Source organism: Pongo pygmaeus, chromosome 1 (assembly GCF_028885625.2).
Source record: "Pongo pygmaeus isolate AG05252 chromosome 1, NHGRI_mPonPyg2-v2.0_pri, whole genome shotgun sequence".
Classification (NCBI taxonomy): Eukaryota; Metazoa; Chordata; class Mammalia; order Primates; family Hominidae; genus Pongo; species Pongo pygmaeus.
The window spans coordinates 68773420-68793837 of NC_072373.2; the positions used below are offsets into that span (position 1 = coordinate 68773420).

Sequence of the window (20418 nt, forward strand, 5' to 3'; positions counted from 1 at the left end):
ACTTGTCCAAGGTCCCACAGCTAGGTGGCAGAGCCAAGATAGAAAAACCCAAGCAGGTCAGGTTGTGGTGGCTCATGCCTGTAATCCCAGCACTTTGGGAGGCTGAGGCAGGAGGATTGCTTGAGGCCAGGAGTTCAAGATGAACCTGGCCAACATAGCTCACTTTATATTTACTTTTTATAATAAAATAAATAAATAAAGGAAGACACCAAGCAGCCTGGCTCCAGGGCCCATGCTCTAACTACTATACTATACTGCTTCTGCAACAAAAAAGAGAATGATCTTTTCTAATTCCTACAAAGCTTTATTCTCCTATCAAGTATGCCAATTTACATTCTTTAAGCAGACACATGGACCCAGGTTCATCTTAATGTGAAACCAAGGATCAACTTTAGTCTCATCCAAAACACATCAGCTCTCTTAAACACACCAAATGTTACCCCCTTTGAAACATAAAATACACTGAGATCGCTGTTCAAGCATCATACTTTCTAACAACAGGAAATGTTTGCAGAATTAAGGCCCTGGACACCTTCTTCAGTTTAAGCAGTCAGCACTTGATGAATCTTTTGTAGCTGTAACAGAATTTAAGTAGCTACTTTCTGAAAGAAAAAGTCAATTTAACAAGACCCTAATTTGAGAATGTTTAATTCTATAAATACATTATTATGGCGACAGAGCATAAAGTAGAAAGTTCCCTATGCTTAAGTAACCACTAATAGATTTGCCGAAATATGAAGGCAGAAGGCACTGGCCTATTCAGCTAAAACAGAAGTTCATATAATTGGGAGTTAAGGCCAAGACACCATTCATATGCCTCTTATGCACGAAGGCTATGACCTTTAAACCTTTGTCTTTCTTCAATCTCTCCCATCTTTTAAACACCCTATATACTCAAGTTGTTAGAAACCAGTACCATCTTTTAAAGTCCTGGCAACTGTACCGTATTTTAATAAACACCATTCCTTAATTGATTTGCTTCTGAAGTAGATTATTGAATACCTTTCAAACATTGAACATGAAGAGACAAAAAACTCTCTTAATGGCAGTGATTTTAGTAAAATCGATGGATGTTCTGGCTATCATCACCTAAGTGTCTACCATGACCAAACACTGATGTCACCATTTGAGTAACAAAACAAATCAGGAAGTTTTGCTAAATGAGAATTAAATTTGCCCAGCCCTCCTCCTTTATCTGGTTTGATGCAAGCAATTTCCCTCTCAGCAATACATTTACTTTCTAGATATAGGAGAAAAATTGAAAATTTACATCCTGATATCCACTGTGATGCAGAGGTGGACCTGACAATTTGGACAAGTCAGTCTCTTTCATCTTCCTATGTCAGTTCGAATGGGCTTTTAAGGTAAACTACTATCTAAACTTTTTTTTTCAATTACAAAGCTAAAAGATGATCCATATTAATAGCTTAACAGGAAACAAAGTTTTGCTGAAAAACATTTTTGTGGATAAGCGGGGCTTCAAAAGTTGATGGTTAAATTACTTAGTATTAGACACCCACATATTGGGTGACAAATTGGTCTAAACTGACCTTTAGAAAAGGCAGTTGTAGTGGCAGGTTTCTAGAACCTGGCAGGTCGCTGATATTAGTATCTAATAGCAGTCCTCTGATCTAGGAGGAAAAATTAAACGTGTCTCTCTTGATACTTAGTGGAGTCAGTAAACAATGTCCTCAGTCTGCGAATGACTGATACTAAGAACCACACCTTCAATTTTCTAGCCCAGGCCCTGGTTTCCCTCCTCCCACTTCCCTCCCAACCCAGGCAGGTTATTACAGACAAGCAGGCAGTTACGTTGCTTCAAAATATTTAATACGTGTTAGACACGTAGAAGTTACATTTTTATACAAAAATCAATACAACGAAGGAGAAAATACTGTACAAAAACCTTACAGCTCCCCCAACCTTTATACAACAAAGACTGGAGTCACCATATCTACAAAACCATAAGGTCTTTCCACTTCGGGCTTCTGTCTGTAAACTTTCATTAAACACTTTTTAAAAGCACTGTGTAGTACTTCTGACCTAGAGCTTTTAAAAATATATCTTTTTTCTATAAACTCCATTATTTCCAAGCTTGAACTCTTCTGTGAAGTTCGTCAAGTTTTTCTCCCCTGCGGGGAAGCAAAGGACCGTTTATATGCCCCTTTCCTAGAGTAATCACAGGATACAAACGTTTCTTCGTTGGGGGAGAAAGGTGGGGAGGGACAGAAGGAATCCAAGTCTGTGCTCCTGGCTAAATCCCTCTCGTCTTAGGAAATCCTGTGCGGAAACGCCACTCCTGGCCCTGAAGCGGGTCTAGCTTTCCGGTGAGGGGTGGGTGTAAAGTCCCTCCCTCCCCGGAGAACGAATGGGGAACTCCCCGGCCCAACCTTTTAGCCGCTTCCTTCTCCACGCAGCCGGCAGAGGAAAGTCCCTGTCTGCCCCCAATCTCTTAAGCCCTGGGGAAGGAGTGGTGCATTCCAGAAGAGCAAAATATTCTTAATGCCACAAGACAAACTTACATACACAGACATACAACAGACACAAAAGTTAACGATCGTCCTCTTCCAATGAGCCTCAAGCTCCCAGGTCTCCAGATAAGCCAGATGCGCCCGGGGGCAGTTTGCGATGCCCGGAGGCAACCAGTCCGCCCAACGCGCTCAGCGCCCGCGGTCTCTGGGCGTCCTCGCAGCCGGGAAGGGCCCGGCCCTCACTTCGGGGACGCCCGCTGCTCAACCTCCTCCCCGCACAGGGGCCAAGGGCTCAGAAGGCCACGATGGCTGTGCTCCAGGGGTTCATGTCTCTCAGCACCGGCTTATCGCAGCAGATCTGCCCGGGCTCGGCGGCTTCCGGACCGCTCTCCTCTCCCTCCTCTTCCTCCCTGCCGCCCCCGGGGCTTTTCCGTAGGAGTCCCGAGAAACTGGAACCGAAGATGCTGATGAGGTTAGCCACGTTCCCGGTCTCCATCTCCTCCGCGTCGTCGTCCTCTCCTCCACTCGGCGGCTGCTCTAAGTTCCGGCGGGGCTTCTTAAGCGGGGTCGAGCCGGGCGCCGGGCAGCCCGCTGGGCCGCCGCCCACCCCCGCCGCGCCGCGCTTCCTAGGGCACACCGCGGGCGGCGCGGGGGGCTCGTCCTCGGCTGGTCGCGGCGCGCAGCAGCAGGCAGCGCGGGGAGTCGCTGCCGGTGTAGCCGGCGGGTCCTCCCCGCCTAGGGGGCAGCCGCAGGGGCGGCGCGCGGCACGAGATCCCTCGGGGAAGACGCCCCAGCCTCCGGCGGGACCCTCGGGTTCTCTGGCCGCCGCCTGGCGCGGCCCCTCCACGCGGCTCCAAGCAGCTTCCGTCGCGTCCGCCTCTCCGCCCTTAAGAACGTCCCCGACTCCAGTCACCGTGGCCACCGGCACCTCGTCCCCTACCCGCGGCGCGTCTGAAACGGAGGAGTGCTCCGGCTGCGGCTCGGTCTCCGGCCAAGAGGCACGGGCGGCGGGCGGGGGCGGCTCTCCCCAGCCGGCGGGTGGCCCTGCCGCCGGCTCCCCGGGCTGCTGCTGCGGTGGCGGCGCCGGGGTCCCAGCGGGACCGGCCAGGTAGAGGCCGGGGCACGGGTCGCTCAGGTAGACTTGGCGGGCGCTGCGCAGCACCAGCGAGACCAGGAGGTTCTTATGCAGCTTGATGCCGCCGCGCTGGACCCGCGAGTTGTAGATCTTGCCCAGAGAGATGCTGACGATGCGGTGAGCCTCCAGCTTGAACTCCATCCTGCCTCCCCTGCACAGGGCCGTCGGCGCCGGGATGACGGGGTGTTACGTTCGGAAACTGGGAGGGAACGGGAGGCGCAAACAAGTCCGCCCTCTGGGCACACCCTCGATCACCTAAGACTCCGAAGAGAAACGACTCCGGTGACTCGCGCGCGGCTCTACTAACCTCTCCACACAAGACAACTGCCCCGTTTCGGGTCCGGTCGCTGAACAGGGCAGCCCGGCCGCCCCGCGCTTTATATAGGCTCCTCCACCGCCAATCACGAAGGGCCGCCAACCGTTCCGAGGCTGGCCGGCGCGCCCTCGTGCGCCGCGCACGGCCAATCGGAGCCCGAGGAGGGGCGCCAGGGCCCGTTCGAACGTTAGTCCCGCGGAGCAGGCTCTTAAAGGGGGCGACGGCTTGCGGCCGCAGACCAGGCCTGTGGGGAGTGAATGTTGGGGACCGTGCTCGAGAGCGCTACTGTTTGGAGTTACAGATTCTGGCTTGTGCGATGGCTTGCCGGAACCAAAGTGAACAAAATATTCGAACTTTCTTCCGAGCACGGTGGTGGACTCTGTTCTGCCATAAAGTCCTGATGCGTCCCTGATCGACTCCGCCCTCACCAGCCACGCCACCGTTTCCAGGCCGGCCACACCTGTAAGCGACCCCCCTCAACCCTGGCAAAAATAGAGATGGTGGCCATACGCGGCGGAGGACACCCCTGGATAACAAATAGTATTACTGCAAAGTATTTGGCAATCATTATTTTTGGATGAGCCGCTTTCCCCGCTAGAGTCACATACACTCTTAGCAGCTGTCAGTTCTAACCCCAAAGAAAAGGGGGATTCTAAAAGTTTTTGGCTAGGTTTTTGGCTTCTTATCAAGGAATTGTCTAGATACAAAATTATTGGTTGTCCTCTAAAGCTGTCATCTTTCACTTTGTTCTCTAGATTCTAGAACAAACCCAGTTATCAAATAGGTTAAATGGAAGATGTTACAGGTTCTCCACAATGATTTTTTTTCCTTTTTTTTTTCCATTTCCATTTTTCCATTAAAAGGACTGACCAGTCCACCCTTGGAAAAATCGAGCAAGTTCTGAAAATAAAAAGAAAGAAGTCCTGTGTTCCCATGATGATGTCATAATTTCATTTCGTGTCAAGGTAAAAATATAGTGCTAGGGAGTTCCAGAATTCTCTGGTCAGTCAACAACGTAGTCCATCTACTGGTCCTTATAAGTGTATCTGGACACAATTACCACAGAGTTGCCCAGGGTCCTGAACTGGAAACATGGAGTCACTTCCAGTTAGTTCCACCGAAGCTCCACCACAGACCTGCCTGAGGACTCTGGGTAAATAACCTCAGGCCGCTTCAGTGTCTCCACTGCTGAAAAGGGGGAAGTCACATACACATCTGCTTTATTGTACAGACGATAAATGACAACTTCTCAGCCACAATCTGAATGAGAAAACTAAGCACTGCTTTCTTGGAGTCCGTGTGGAACCCTGGGCCTGATCCTGCCCCAGGGGTTGGTCAAGCAATGAATTTATTTAGGAAAAATACCAGTGAAGAGTGGGCTTGATCATGACCAATTCACAATCTCCAGAGGATGTGATGGCTCAATAGCATTACCTGTGCCCACAACTGATGGTAACTGAGACAGCAGGCTCTGAGACCCAGAGTTCCTCCCCTCTAGGAATTTTCAGCCCACGTAGAGAAAGAGACACAAATAATTACAAAACCAAATAGCATATATTGAGTAATAACGCAAGAATTTTTCTCTTCTCTTTTTCTTTGCAAGTTATTAGTCACTATAAAGCAATGGCTAAGAGCACAGGCTGTGGAGGCTGGCTTCCTAGGTTGGAATCCCAGCTTCACCCTTCACTTGCTGCATGGCCTCTGGAAAATTATTTCACTTCTCTGTGCTGCCCTCTTTTTTATTACAAAATAATCAGCCGGGTGTGGTGGCTCACGCCTGTAATCCTATCACTTTGGAAGGACAAGGTGGGCGGATCACTTGAGGTCAGGAGTTCAAGACCAGCCTGGCTAATATGGTGAAACCCTGTCTCTACTAAAAAAAAAAAAAAAATACAATAATTAGCCTGGCAGGGCGGCAGGTGCCTGTAATCCCAGCTACTGGGAAGGCTGAGGCAGGAGAATGGCTTGAACCCGGGAGGCAGAGGTTGCAGTAAGCTGAGATCACACCATTGTACTCCAGCCTGGTCAACAGAGTGAGACTCTGTCTCAAAAAATACAATAAAATAAAATAAATATAAATATAATAATAATAATGCCTACCCCTCAGAGTTTTTGTGAGGATAGAACAAGGTAGCACATGCAAAGCTCATAGAACAGCACCTGGCATATAATAAGCTATCAATGTAGGCTAATTCTCAGAACACACTGCCCCACATACTACCTTGGGGTGGGAGAAGAGGCTGGGAGAAGAAAGGAACATAGATGGGAGAAAGTTTCACCAAAGAAGTTGTATCTGAAGAGGGTGCTGAAAACCTCTGAGGTAGGATCCACAAGTTCCAAGCAGCAGGAGCAACAGAGTCCAGTGTAGGGAACATCTTACTTTGCAGTTGTGCTGGGCACTTGCCCAAAACCAAGTGGGGAAAGCTAGAAACAGAGGCCGAGGCTGCATGATAGTGGGTTGTGGGTGCCTTGATGAGGAGATAGGACCACAGGGACCTTACTAAAGGTTGTTCAGTAAGGGAAGCACAGAATAGATTCTAGAACAGTTGGTGCATAGAAGAGCACATATAAAGCTCTTGTGGAAATTTAGGCAAAGGGTTGTGAAGACCTGAACTAGGTGGAGGCAACAAGAATGAAGAAACTGGCAGGGCGTGGTGGCTCACGCCTGTAATCCCAGCACTTTGGGAGGCCGAGGTGGGCGGATCACGGGGTTAGGAGTTCAAGACCAGCCCGGTCAGCATGGTGAAACCCCGTCTCTACTAAAATACAAAAAATTAGCCGGGCATGGTGGCTCGTGCCTGTAATCCCAGCTACTCGGGAGGCTGAGGCAGGGGAATTGCTGAAACTCAGCAGGCAGAGGTTACAGTGAGCCAAGGTCGCACCACTGCACTCCAGCCTGGGTGACAGAGCGAGACTCCATCTCAAAAAAAAAAAAAAAAAAAGACTGAAGAAACTGAGAGACAAGAACTTTAGTGATGATCTGGGATGCCCCCACTCACCCATCCAGGCAGGTTATTGCTAGCTCCAGCCTCTTGCCTTCCATGAAGCCTTTCTGACCTGCCTGAGCTGAGCTTTTCCATCATCCACCACTGTACTCAGCACACTCCTTTATCATTGCCCTCATCACTTTCTCCTGTCATGCCCAGTGCCCCTCCCAGACTATGCCCTCATTGAAGGCAGGAGCCCAGCTCATATTTGTAGCCAGGATATGGTGAAAATACATGACAACTGGTGCAGTACAGGCACTAACCATCAGAACAGGGTCCTGGAGGCCCTTACAGTGCTAGGGGTTTGGAGGGCTCCTGCAAGAGGGGCTGCATGGCCAGTAAGGGGGCTACTCATGGGCTTAGGGCAGAGGTTCTATCAACTGACATGGAAACATTTCAATACTTTAACAGCTGGGTTGGCTGTACCAGTGCATACTGAGTGATTATACACTTGGATTAATGAATTCCTAATAATAATAATGTTTACCAAGCACTGTGCTAGACATAGTACATGCATTATTTAGCACATTTATAAAGTTCTGAAAGTAGATATCATTATCTTCATTTACATTTAACCTACTTAAAGCTCCAGTGTGGGGTCATGGGACTAGATTGCCTGGCTCCACTTCTCACTGTTGTGTGACCTTTGGAAAGTCATCTCACCTCTAGGTGAAATGGGAAATCCATATTCTAGTTTGCTTATATAGGCAAGTTATTTAACCTCTTTGTGCCTCAGTCTCCTGTGAAAAATGGGAATAATAAAAATAACTGAATTGCTTAGTACAGTTCCTAGCACCATATAAACACTTACAATTCTTAGTTATTGTTGTTATTATGGTTATTGTTATCACACCAGTGCCTAGCACAGTTCTGAACACATAGTACGTACACTCTTAGTACTTGTTGAATTTTTAATGCTTTTTCTGCTGTACTACATAATAGGTGCTTAATAAATATCTGATAACTTTTAAGTTGCACATTATCACTGTCATTAACAGGATTTTCTCTGATCCTGAGCCAACGAAATGGAACCTTTAGAACTCATGTCTGGAGGGCCCAAGTTCTTATGATCAGGAAACTTCACCTCCACCTACCAAAAAAAGTGGGACGATAGCATATTCTTTTAAGCTTTAGCAAGCAGGAACTGAGTTAGAATTTGCCATCATCCATCTCTGAGATTTTGTCAGCTGAAAAAAGAAGTTCGCAGCATGATCAGAAACAGTAGGGTTATCAGAAGAACAGAGGAAGCAGCTGCTCTGGAAGAAAAGGCCAGAGCACCTCCCACAGGTCTGTTCTGTCTTTTCACCCCTCTGCTGGGCACAGGCAGATTAGTACAAGGAGCTTTGGGCTCTGCTCTTCCCACAGCTGTCTGAGGCCACTCAGGCGCTATCTGGGCTCAAGCCTGTGGATTCCTGTCAGCATAGGGCTGCTCTGCCCACTGCTGTTGACACTATTTACGCCCTTGTTTACACAAATAATTGAAGGCTAAGTATTATTATCAGATGATTAAAGATCTTAACTTGCCTTAAATTACGTCTAGTCTGTGCAAACCCACTATAGATTATGCACACAGTAGCTATGTGAGAAGTAACAATTAGTAAGAAGGGAGTTGGTGAAAGAAAAATAAGTTATTTGCACTGTCCCTACCTTTCAATATTAGGACATTTTCAATTGGTGGGGGGTGAGGGGCAGTGTCAAAGTTGCTTATGCAATCAAATAGTCATTTGTATGACATACTAAATTTTTAGGGGGAAAAGATCTATAAAAATACATTATTAGCACTTTATGTAAGTGATACTCCTTTTTTTCTTCTGCGAACAGACAAATCCACTTTTTTTTTTTTTTTTTTTTTTTTTTTTTTTTTTGAGACAGAATCTCACTCTGTTGCCCAGGCTGGAGTGCAGTGGTATGATCATGGCTCACTGAAACTTCCGCCTCTCAGTCTTCCAAGTAGCTGGGACAACAGGTGCACGCCACCACAATGGCTAATTTTTGTATTTTTAGTAGAGATGGGGTTTCACCATGTTGGCTACGCTGGTCTCAAACTCCTGACCTCAATTGATCCACCTGCCTCAGCCTTCCAAAGTGCTGAGATTACAGGTATAAGCCACTGCACCTGGCCCAAATCCACTTTTTAATTTGTTTCTTTTTTCTCTCACTATTCTGGGTATTGTACATCTTTTTTTTTTCTCTCTCTCTCTCGGCTGCTTGATTTTCATTTTTCTGTTATTTTTATTTTTATTTATTTATTTTTTTTTTTTGAGACAGAGCCCTGCTCTGTCGCCCAGGCTGGAGTGCAGTGGCACAATCTCGGCTCACTGCAGCCTCCACCTCCCAGGTTCAAGCAATTCTCCTGCCTCAGCCTCCCGAGTAGCTGGGACTACAGGCGTGCACCACCACGCCTGGCTAATTTTTGTATTTTTAGTACAGACGGGGTTTCACCATGTTGGCCAGGATGGTCTTAATCTCTTGACCTTGTGATCCGCCCACCTCAGCCTCCCAAAGTGCTGGGATTACAGGCGTGAGCCACCTTGCCTGACCCTGGCTGCTTGATTTTCTATAGAATTTTTAAATTTTCAAATGGCGTTTGACTAGGAATGCACATCAAAACCTGTCTTTTTCCCTCCTCTCCATTTTCATTCCTAAACTGCTTACAACCCTGCCCACCTTCTTGTACTAAATTTTGAATCTTTGTTCAGATAACCTGAAATTGTTTTTTGTTTTTTCTGTTTTTTGGTTTTTGTTTTGTTTTTGTTTTTGTTTTTTAGACAGAGTCTTGCTCTGTCACCCAGGCTGGAGTACAGTGGTGGGATCTCAGCTTACTGCAACCTCTGCGTCCTTGGTTCAAGAGATTCTTGTGTCTTAGCCTCCCTGGGATTACAGGCGTGCGCCACCACATCTGGTTAATTTTTTTGTATTTTTAGTAGAGATAGGGTTTCACCATGTTGGCCAAGCTGGTCTTGAATTCCTGACCTCAAGTGATCTGCCCGCCTCAGCCTCCCAAAATGCTAGGATTACAGGCGTGAGCCATTGCACCGGCCACTAGAGAACCTTAAATTGTTTTTATGATCAACTTTTTCAGATCCTGTCTCCTTTAAGACTCCTAAGGCAAACAGATTCTTCAATAAGGGTAGAGCAATCAAACTCATTAAAATGAGCCTAGGATCCTATCAAGCTGCAGAATGAGAAAACACCACCATATAAAACCCTAGACCTGTGCTGTTCACTACATTGGCTACTAGCCACATGTGGCTAGTGAGCACATGAAATGTGTTAAGTACAACTGAGGAACTGCATTTTATGTTTTATGTAATTTTAATCCATTTCAATTTAAAAATTGAAGCAGAATACGTGTTTCCTGACACCCAACCTTATTGTGTCATGTTTTTGAATTTTGAAAATCTAGCATCTCAATTGATATGTACTGTAACCGTAAAATACACAGCAGGTTGCAAAGACATAGGATGAAAAAGAGAATATAAAATATCTCATTTGTATTTTTATAATGGCTATATGTTGAAATTATACAATTTTGGATATATTGGGTTAAATAAAATAGATTATTAATATTAATTTAATCTGTTTCTAAAATGTTACGTATGTGGCTCGAATTATATTTTTATTGGACAATACTGCCCTGGGGACAATAAGGGGAGAGGGAGGTGTAGACATATAAATATGCATGAGCATATTGTGGGCAATTAACAAATGTCCTTGATTGGAGAAGAGGGAAAGGACAGAAAAGATAAATTTTAATAGAAATGAAACATGAAACACTTAGATAGTTTGTAGAGTTAAGGAGAAAATCAAAGAAAAATGTAAACAACAGAACTAATTGGCCAGAAGAAAGTTCTTTCTAAACAGATAACCACAAGTTCGAGGAGCACAGTTCTCCTTATTTGAATGCCATGACATAGAAATTATCACAATATTAGTTTTTAATTCAAAATATAAACATGAAAACTTAAATTTCAGAGGAGTATTTACTTGGATAACATCAGTCCCCTGGGTTGTTAGGGTGCATTTATTCCTTTCAATTCTGATGTCTTTCTAGAAGTTGCAGGACCATTTGTTTTTAATGTGCCATTTTCCTGCACAAAAACCCTCAGTGGCTTCCCATGACCTTTTATGGCAAAAATCCAATTCTCTGGCATGGTCTCCAGAGTACTACACAATACATTGTCAAAGATAAACCACCGAGAGGGGTACACAGAACTGGGGCTCATTGGGTGTCCTGGCAGCTCTTACCAGCTGTGTGTCAGCAAATTTGAAGGTGGTCCTTTTCTCATAAAACTGGGGAGTTGGACTAAATCAGTAGACCTCAAACCAAGGCTGTACGATAGAATCACCTGGGGAACTTTTAAACCTCCAGACACCCAGGCTTCACCCAGATCACTTAAATCAGTCTCTGGAGTGAAATCCAGCACTGAAATTTTTAAAAGCCCTGTGAGTAATTACAACGTGCACCCACATTTGAGAACTGGTGTCCTAGCCGATTGTTTTAGAATCATTTTAGGTCCAAAATTCTATGATTCTATGAATCTAGGCTAATCTTTCCAACCTTTCTACTATCCTGAACAACATAAATGCCGTCTTTCTCAGCTAGACAGATCTAATCAAAAGTATATATCTTGGCCGAGTGCGGTGGCTCAGACCTGTAATCCCAGCACTTTGGGAGGCTGAAGCGGGTGGATCACCTGAGCTCAGGAGTTCGAGACCAGCCTGACCAACATGGTGAAACCCTGTCTCTACTAAAAATACAAAAATTAGCTAGGCGTGGTGGTGCGTGCCTATAATTCCGGCTACTCCAGAAGCAAATTGCTTGAACCCAGGAGGCAGAGGTTGCAGTAAGCCCAGATCACACCATTGCACTCCAGCTTGGGCAACAAGAGCGACACTGTGTCTCAAAAAAAGAAAAAAAACAAGTATGTATCTCATCTAGTTTCTTAACAAGAAATCATTTTCCCTCTCGCCCAAATTCTGCACATCACTTCCTCCAGGAAGTCTTCTGTGCCCATTGATGCTTATTGTGTGCTCACACACACTCTCTCTCATAATCCAACGGTTGTTACTTAAAACCACAGTAGCACTCACTATCTTGTGGTATCCCTTATATTTCTGTTTTGTATTATATTTTGTTTGCTCATATTACTTAACTTTTATGTGGATATAGTTCTCATTTCCCAATAGCATTATTAAGTGCTCAGAGACAGCAATTTGGGAGGCCAAGGAGGGCAGATCACCTGAGGTCAGGAGTTCAAGGCCAGCCTGGCCAACATGGTGAAACCCTGTCTCTACTAAAAATACAAAAATTAGCCAGGTGTGGTGACGCATGCCCGTAATCCCAGCTACTCGGGAGACTGAGGCACAAGAATCACTTGAACTGGAGAAGTGGGGTCAAGATCACACCACTGCACTCCAGCCTGGGCTACAAAGCAAGACTCTGTCTCGAAAAATAAATAAACAAAGTGCTGGGAGATGCTCCATTACACGTTTTTGCATCCTGCCCTCCCTGTAACCAGCACCCTGAATATTGCTATGTTTGTATCAGGGGATGAATGACTATTGAATAAATGGATTAATTAATGGGTTCCTAAAATTTGAGGCCAGAATATTTAAACACAGCCAACTAGAGGATAAAAAAGAGTACTTGACATAAATTATTCTAGTGGTAGATTAACCAAATATTACCACAAATACATTTTATCTTACCCTAGCTCATAATTTTTCATGACTCTACATTATACCATTTCCCTATAAAAGCTATTTTTCACATAAAATAAGTTGATTTTAAACAGTTTCCTTTTCCTGCCATGGTGTTTACAAATGTGTGATTTTTATCACTGAGCTAATTGCTTGCCCACTCTGTTCTGATTAAACGTTTATTGTGGATTACTGATGAACTGAAAACCTTGCAGGGTATCAGCAGCTCATTTAGGGACCACCTATATATTCCTTTCAGCCAACAAGAAAATCTTGCCCCCTTCCCCCTCCTCCTATTCTAACTGTAGTAGCTAATAGAACATATTCTAATTCATTAGTCAAGTTCACTTTAGATCAACACAGCTGATCTAAATTCCAGCATGAATGTTCATTCAGTTCAAAAACCCTAAATCACTAACCCATCGTATGCTCATTTTGACTAAGCAAATTCTGAGTAAGTATTTATACAAACACATCCTCCAGTGCAAAAGGAAGTTTCAGATCTGCTGGCTAACCAGGAGCTAGTGTGTGGCGGATTAGTAGATTTGTGTTTATAAGGCAGTCTGAGCTCTTTTGAGGAAAAACGTAAAATAGGCGATCTCTCGTATCCTTCCCTTTATCATTATCACTTACATAGTTCTCTGAGCCCAACTCCTCTATTAATAAGAGATCATTCCATTTGGAGTTTCCTGAAAATGCTGAAAGATCATTGTATTAAAAAAAATGTAGCTGGGCACAGTGGCTCATACCTGTAATCCCAGCTACTTGGGAGGCTGAGGTAGGAGAACTGCTTGAACCTGCAAGGCAGAGGTTGCAGTGAGCCGAGATCGCGCCACTGTACTCCAGCCTGGGCAACAAGGGTGAAATTCCGTCTCAAAAAAAAAAAAAGTCAAGTAGGATTAGCCATGCTTCCATATGAGCATTGGTCTAGGAAGAAAACCAAGTAGTTAGAAAATGATTGGTGGTGTTGCCCTTTTAAGAAGCATAAGATTTTGGCCTGTGCGGTGGTTTACACCTATAATCCCAGCACTTTGGGAGGCCAAGGCAGGCACATCGCTTGAGCCCAGGAGTTTGAGATCAGCCTGGCCAACATGGTGAAACCTCGTCTCTACTAAAAATACAAAACTTAGCAGGGTGTGGTGGCGCATGCCTGTAATCTCAGTTACTCTGGAGGCTGAGTCACGAGAATTGCTTGAACCTGGGAGGCAGAGGTTTCAGTGAGCCCAGATCACATCACTACACTGCAGCCTGGGCAGCAGAGCAAGACCCTGTCTCAAAAAAAAAAAAGAAGAAGCATAAGATTTGGGTTCCCAGTCTTTGCCCCTTCCCACCCATTTCCTTCAGAGGCTGACCTAACTCTTGGAAAGTCTTAGAATCACATGGGGGCCTCTGAGGTCACAGTCCTGAGTAGCTTTTTCTTAGTCGGGGACTTTTTCTGTTTGATTTTGAACTTGTCTGTGCTGTGATGGAGTGAGTATGTGTCACGGTGAATTCTCCCATTAGTGTGCCTGGCTAGAATTGTTTTCATGTGTGTCAGTGGGGTGTTGGCGGGGCTTGGGGAGCTGCTTAGTCAGTTTGGCTGCGGTGGTTTGGTCAGAATGGATGGCAAAACCCCTGGTGTTTCGTTTCTGTTATGAAGAGTTTTTGCTTAGCTGTTTTTGTTTTGTTTTTGAGGTTACAAATGATTTTTAAACTGTTTTGATTGGTTTCTGGGCCAATATTATGTTTATGTCTTTCCGTTGGGTAGAAGAATGAATTTTGTTTTTTTTTTTTAATTAGTTTGGGTGCCTGTGCCTGAAAAGGACAAGGAGTCCTCTTTTCCCCTCCCTTCTCACAGATGCAAGAGTGAAATAGAGTGAAGGCAAGGGCACTGCTCTGCTCTTTTTCTCCCCCCATGGAAGGGTTTGACAAACAATTAACAACTCTCCCAACTCTGCCGCTGTTTCCCAAAATAGCAGCTCCTCTGCTGCCATGGTAGATGGAGGCCTTCAGGGGAGGAAGACACAAAGGTGCCCTCTTTATGAAGCCTGAACGTCTGTGAGATCTTGAAGGCAGAGGGGGAAGCCCAGAGGATTAAATTAGCAGGCAGCCCAGCCTCCACCTGGAAGGGAAATAGATAATAGGCTTTAAAGACAGGAAACAGCTTGTGCTCCAAAATAATAATTTCCAAAAGCAACACATGATGGATCCTGAGAGAGTTTTCTTTTCCCCCACTTCATAATTTTGAAGCGAAATCGTCCTTTAAGATGTCGCTCAGCAAGTGAGTCAGGTCTTCGGTATTCCTGCAATTCTGCTTCACCTTGCCCCCATATTTGGAAGGACTGTTGCAGCCAGCTCTTCTATAAGCCTGATTCTCAGTTACAGAAATTGCTCAGCATCAGGTCTTGAAGAGATCTGATTAGAACCAAGGCTGCTGCTGCGGCCGCCTCTCCTTCATTGTCGGCTTTGTCCTTCCTGCCTGTTTCCTTCTCTCCTTTTTCTGCTCTCCTCGCCTGCCACTTTTACTTCTTCCTCTTCATTGTCTATGAAAGACTGCCTCTCACACTCCCCCATGTCAGCTGGTACTGCCAGCCCAGGTTCTGTGGGTCCTGAAATGTCTCCTATCATGACTGGGGATGTGGATGGGAAGCGAAAGCACACGATGAGCTGAACGAGGGGAACAGACCCACAGCACACCTTTGAGAAGGTCCAGAGCCTGAGGTGAAGGAGGACCATGGAGAAATGGAAGGACCAAACCGTGCCCCCAAAGTATCAACAGATTATACATATCAAATTGGAATCTGGATTTTGCTGTTTCTAAATTTCCTTGCAATATACCTAAAGGAAATTAAAGCAGCCATCAACAACAACAACAAAAAGAAAGCTGTTTTATGAATGAATCCACAATCAGCCTCACCTGCTCAAAACTACGATCTTGATTCCTTAGCATTGTGTGCATACCTCTACTCTAGCAATGACGTTCTTGTTCCTATGTGAATCATACAACTGTGTCTTCATCATACAACTGTGTTCCTCTGGACTGGGACTTCCCTGGGGGCAGAGGGCAGGTCTTGCCCTGTGTGTATCCTCAGTGCCTAGCATAGTACTTTGTCCAAAGGAAGCACTGAAGTTGGAAGGGCCCTTTAAAGTGTTGGGGTGAGTGGATGGATGAATGGATGGAGAAATTAGATAGTGGAGGAAGACATTTGGAATACTCATAAATCATCTCCTTTTCACCCAATAGCCAGAAAAGGAAGTATAAAATTGGCAAGCTTTCTTTTGACAGGTAGGCAAAATGGAGAAATCCTGTTAACTTTGATGTTCCAACAAGACTTGCTCCTCGTATCTCCTCTTCAGCACCTAGCGCAATAGATGGCATGCACAGGGTTACTCTCAGCGCACATTTGTTGAATTAATGATTTCGAGAAGAAAACCAGCTATTGTCCCTTCAGAAGGAGGTTTCCAGAAAAGGGAATGGAGGAGCTCTGTATAGTGATGCAAATATAAAACGTTTTACGACATTGTCTTTCCCAGTCTTGACTCTGAAACATCTTAAAGAAGGAAAAAACCTCGTGAAGAGAAGAGATATTTTTGGAGACCTTGGAAGGGCTCTTAAAATAAGGAGAGAGGAATAGAAATATATATGTGGTGTGATATTTCCAAAAGATCCTCCTTTAAAAGTGTCTGTGGCTGACTCAACTGTTAGATGTTTGGGTCCAGAGATGCTTACCTTCTTTTTACTTTGGCAAGGACTCTGCATGATACATGGATATTAATTAGGGAGGGAGGTCAGCAACAGAACAGTTGGAAAAATAGAAGCCCAGCGAGCATGGCTTCTGCTCTGACCCAGACCAGGGTCAGGCAAAGGCTGTGTGAATCCACGAAGGAATGGGGTGATGCTAAGGAAATACATGATTGTGCAGGTATATAACCAACATTCAGTATAATGACACAAGAACTCAGTCTGGGATGTGCCACTCAGCTAGCTTTAAGATTATTCATTTATCCAACCTGCCCCCTACACAAGTCAAGCCCAGAAAAAAAAAAAAAAAAAGTGTATGGGAGCTGAGATTTACATAGGCCAGGACTGTACCAAGTTTTGAACGCAGAAATTTGCCTGGGAGGTATTAGAAAGGACAGTTAATTGGTTGGTTCCTGAATGTGTTAATCCTGAGCAAAGCTGTGTTAGTACCTCATTAGCACATTAATTCTACAGACTATTCTCTGCAGTTCTGTATCACTTAATATCCTGAGCATTTCTGGAGGTTTTTGTTTTTTGTTTTTTGTTTACAAAATCAGGTTGTATTGCAAACTAAGAGTATTGGTTCAAAAGTCCTTGTTCAGGAACATTTTAGATTAAGAAAAGATAAGGTTGTAAATATATGTCTGAAATACTGAGCTTGGTTCTTTCTTTTCTGTTCAGAAAACCTGTGGCTGGTCTGGGTATTGTCATGGTTCCTAATCTCTTCTGGAGGCACACAGTGAAAGGTGAGCAGCATTCCGACCCTGCCAGCTGTGGCAGAAATGGCATCCAGGGATGCTGAAGGATGCCATGTCCTCATCTCCACACACCCATACCCTCTCTCTCAAAGGAGAAGGGGGTGCTCACAGTTCTCTTTTCTTTTCTTTTTTGAGACAGTGTCACTCTGTTGCCCAGTTGGAGGGCAGTGGCACCATCATAGCTCACTGCAGCCTCGATCTCCCTGGTTCAAGCAATCCTCTGCCTCAGCCTCCTGGGTAGCTGAGACACAGGCATGTGCTACCATGCCTGGCTAATTAAAAAAAAAATTGTGGAGGCAGGCGTCTGTGTTCCCTATGCTGGTCTTGAAATCCTGGGCTCAAGGGATCCTCCTGCTTCAGCCTCCCAATGTGCTGGGATTACAGGTGTGAGCAACTGGGCTGGTCTGCTCACTGTTAAGATACTGCCTTTACTCCAAAGTGATCTGCCAATTCTTCAGTTGGAGCTCATTACCTCCATGGATTTTTCCACGTATCTTATTGTATTAGTCCGTTCTCACATTGCTATAAAGAACTACCTGAGACTCGGTAATTTATAAAGAAAAGAGGTTTAATTGACTCAGTTCCATAGGCTGTACAGGAAGCGTGGCTGGGGAGTCCTCAGGAAACTTACAATCATGGCGGAAGGTGAAGGGGAAGCAGGCATATCTTACATGGCTAGAGAAGGAGGAAGAAAGAGCAGAGGGAAGAGCTACACACTTTTAAACAACCAGATCTTTTTTTCTTTTGAGACAGAGTCTGGCTCTGTCACCCAGGCTGGAGTGCAGTGATGCCATTTCGGCTCACTGCAACCTCTGCCTCCTGGGTTCAAGTGATTCTCATGCCTCTGCCTCCTGAGTAGCTGGGACTACAGGCATGTGCCACCATGGCCAGCTAATTTTTATATTTTTGTAGAGATGGGGTTTCACCATGTTGGCCAGGCTGGTCTTGAACTCCCGACCTTAAGCGATCCACCTGCCTCAACTTCCCAAAGTGCTAGGATTACAGGCATTAACCACCGCGCTTGTCCTAAACAACCAGATCTTGTGAGTTGAGAACTCACTATCATGAGAACAGTAAGGGGGAAATCATCCGCCATGATCCAGTCACCTCCCACCAGGCCCCTCCTCCAACATTGGGGATTATAATTCGACATAAGGTTTGGGCAGGGACACAAATCTAAGCCGTATCAGTTGTTTTTTACATATGTGATATTTTCTACCATTTTCTGCCTGCGTGTCTTTCTTGCTCATTAGATTAAAACTGATTCAAGGTAGGAATCTTCTCTTTTTTTTTTTTTTTTTTTTTTTTTTTATTGAGATGGAGTCTCACTCTGTCGCCCAAGCTGGAACGCAATGGTGTGATTTCGGCTCACTGCAACTTCCGCCTCCCGGGTTCAAGCAATTCTCCTGCCTCAGCCTCCCGAGTAGCTGGGGTTACAGGCACCCGCCACTACGTCTGGCTAATTTTTGTGTTTTCAGTAGAGATGGGGTTTCACCATGTTAGTCAGGCTGGTCTTGAACTCCTGACCTCAGGTGATCCGCCTGCCTCGGCCTCCCAAAGTGCTGGGAGTACAGGCGTGAGTCACAGCGCCTGGCTGGGAATCTTTTTCTCAACCTGTATCTCTCCAGTAGAATCCAGCCTACTGTCTTGTATCTAATAGGCATCCCATAAATATTTGTGGCTTTGAATGTTTGCCAGATGGCAGAGGATAGTGGAAAAAGCATTGAATGAACAATGAGGTTCGCATGTGGAATTCTACCACTTGTTAGGCATGTGAGCCTGTGCAAACCATAGCACTAAACAGTCATCGGCTTCCTAATCTGATAAAAGAAAGGGGTTATCTAAGGTTCTTTCCACTGCTAACATGCTAGAAAAAGAGGAATGAAAAAGACTTTGAGTAGCCCAACTTTATTTGCCAAATTACTGGCAGTAGAAGCATATCTAAAGGAAAAAGGAGACCAGGCACAGCGGCTCATGCTTATAATCCCAGTGTTTTGGGAGGCCAAGGTGAGAGGATTGCTTGAGCCTAGGAGTTTGAGGTTACAGTGAGCCATTGCACTCCAGCTTGGGTGACACCGTGAGACCCTGTCTCTAAAAAAATAAAAATAAAAAGTAAAGGAAAAAGAAATGAAGATGTTTCCTGTTTCCATTGCCTATTAAAATCCCTGCAGTTCAAGTTCTAAACCAACACAATATAAGAGAACAGAAAGAACCATCATAATATTCCAGATGGTTAACTTAAAAAAAAATTAATTCTCAACTTCAACCACCCAATAAAGATTCACTGATTGTCTACCATGTGCCAAGCACTATACCAGGCCCTAGGAATACTAAGACAAGTAAGGCCCCATCCACTGGTGCCTTCATGAAGCTCATCTCCTTGTAGGGGAAATGGACAGGTGAGAATATAATAGAAATACATTGTAATCAGTCCTACAATATGACTATGTACAAGGACAAGGGTGAGATCAAAGAAGGCAAAGGTAATTCTTCTATGATGCAGGGCATGGGGACAAGGGGAGAGCTGGGGGCCAAGGCTTATGGTATCTAAGAAGGCAGCTTGAGCTGTTTTTTCTTCTATTAGTTGTGGAAGAGGATAATGTATGGAAAGATGGGAGTGGGTAGAGAGAGCTCCAGTCACCATTCAATCCTTAATGAAGTAGCATCTGCCCCCAAAACATGCTCAGGGCACCACATTTGTTATGTTGCTCACTGTGGTACCTCTGGCACCTATGACAGTAGCTGGCACATAGCAGGGGTAAAAAAATATTTGTTGAATGTATGAATAAAAATAGTACATTAAGGCCGGGCATGGTGGCTCACGCCTGTAATCCCAACACTTTGGGAGGGCGAGGCGAGTGGATCACTGGAGGTCAGGCATTCAAGACCAGCCTGGCCAACATGGTGAAACCCCATCTCTACTAGTAAAAATACAAAAATTAGCCAGGCGTGGTGGTGCATGTCTCTATTCCAAGCTACTTGGGAGGCTGAGGCTGGAAAATCGCTTGAACCTGAGGCGAAGGTTGCAGTGAGCCGAGATCATGCCACTGCACTCCAGCTTGGGTGACAAAATGAGACTATGTCTCAAAAAAAAAAAATTGGTTGCACAGCAGTGTGAATGTACTTTACTGGAGTGTACACTTAAAAATGGTTAAGACCTTAACAGTGAATTTTATATTATATGTATTTTACCACAGTGTAAAAGAACCTGTTTAAGATCACACAGCTTAGTAGGCTGGGTGCGGTGGCTCATGCCTGTAATCCCAGCACTTTGGGAGGCTGAGGCGGGCAGATCACCTGAGGTCAGGAATTCGAGACCAGCCTGGC

General features: G+C 45.1%; 1 protein-coding gene across 1 annotated transcript; it reads right to left on the reverse strand.

The window, feature by feature from the left end:
• Positions 1-1813: 1813 nt before the first annotated feature.
• IER5 (immediate early response 5) lies at positions 1814-5791 on the reverse strand. Its single transcript, XM_054456697.1, has one exon. It carries the CDS (start codon positions 3745-3747, stop codon positions 2764-2766), a length of 984 nt encoding a protein of 327 aa, XP_054312672.1. The 5' UTR covers positions 3748-5791; the 3' UTR covers positions 1814-2763.
• Positions 5792-20418: the final 14627 nt, after the last annotated feature.

Coding starts and splice junctions, on each gene's coding strand:
- IER5 (XM_054456697.1), bottom strand. CDS start 3,747: ATGGAGTTCAAGCTGGAGGCTCACCGCATCGTCAGCATCTCTCTGGGC.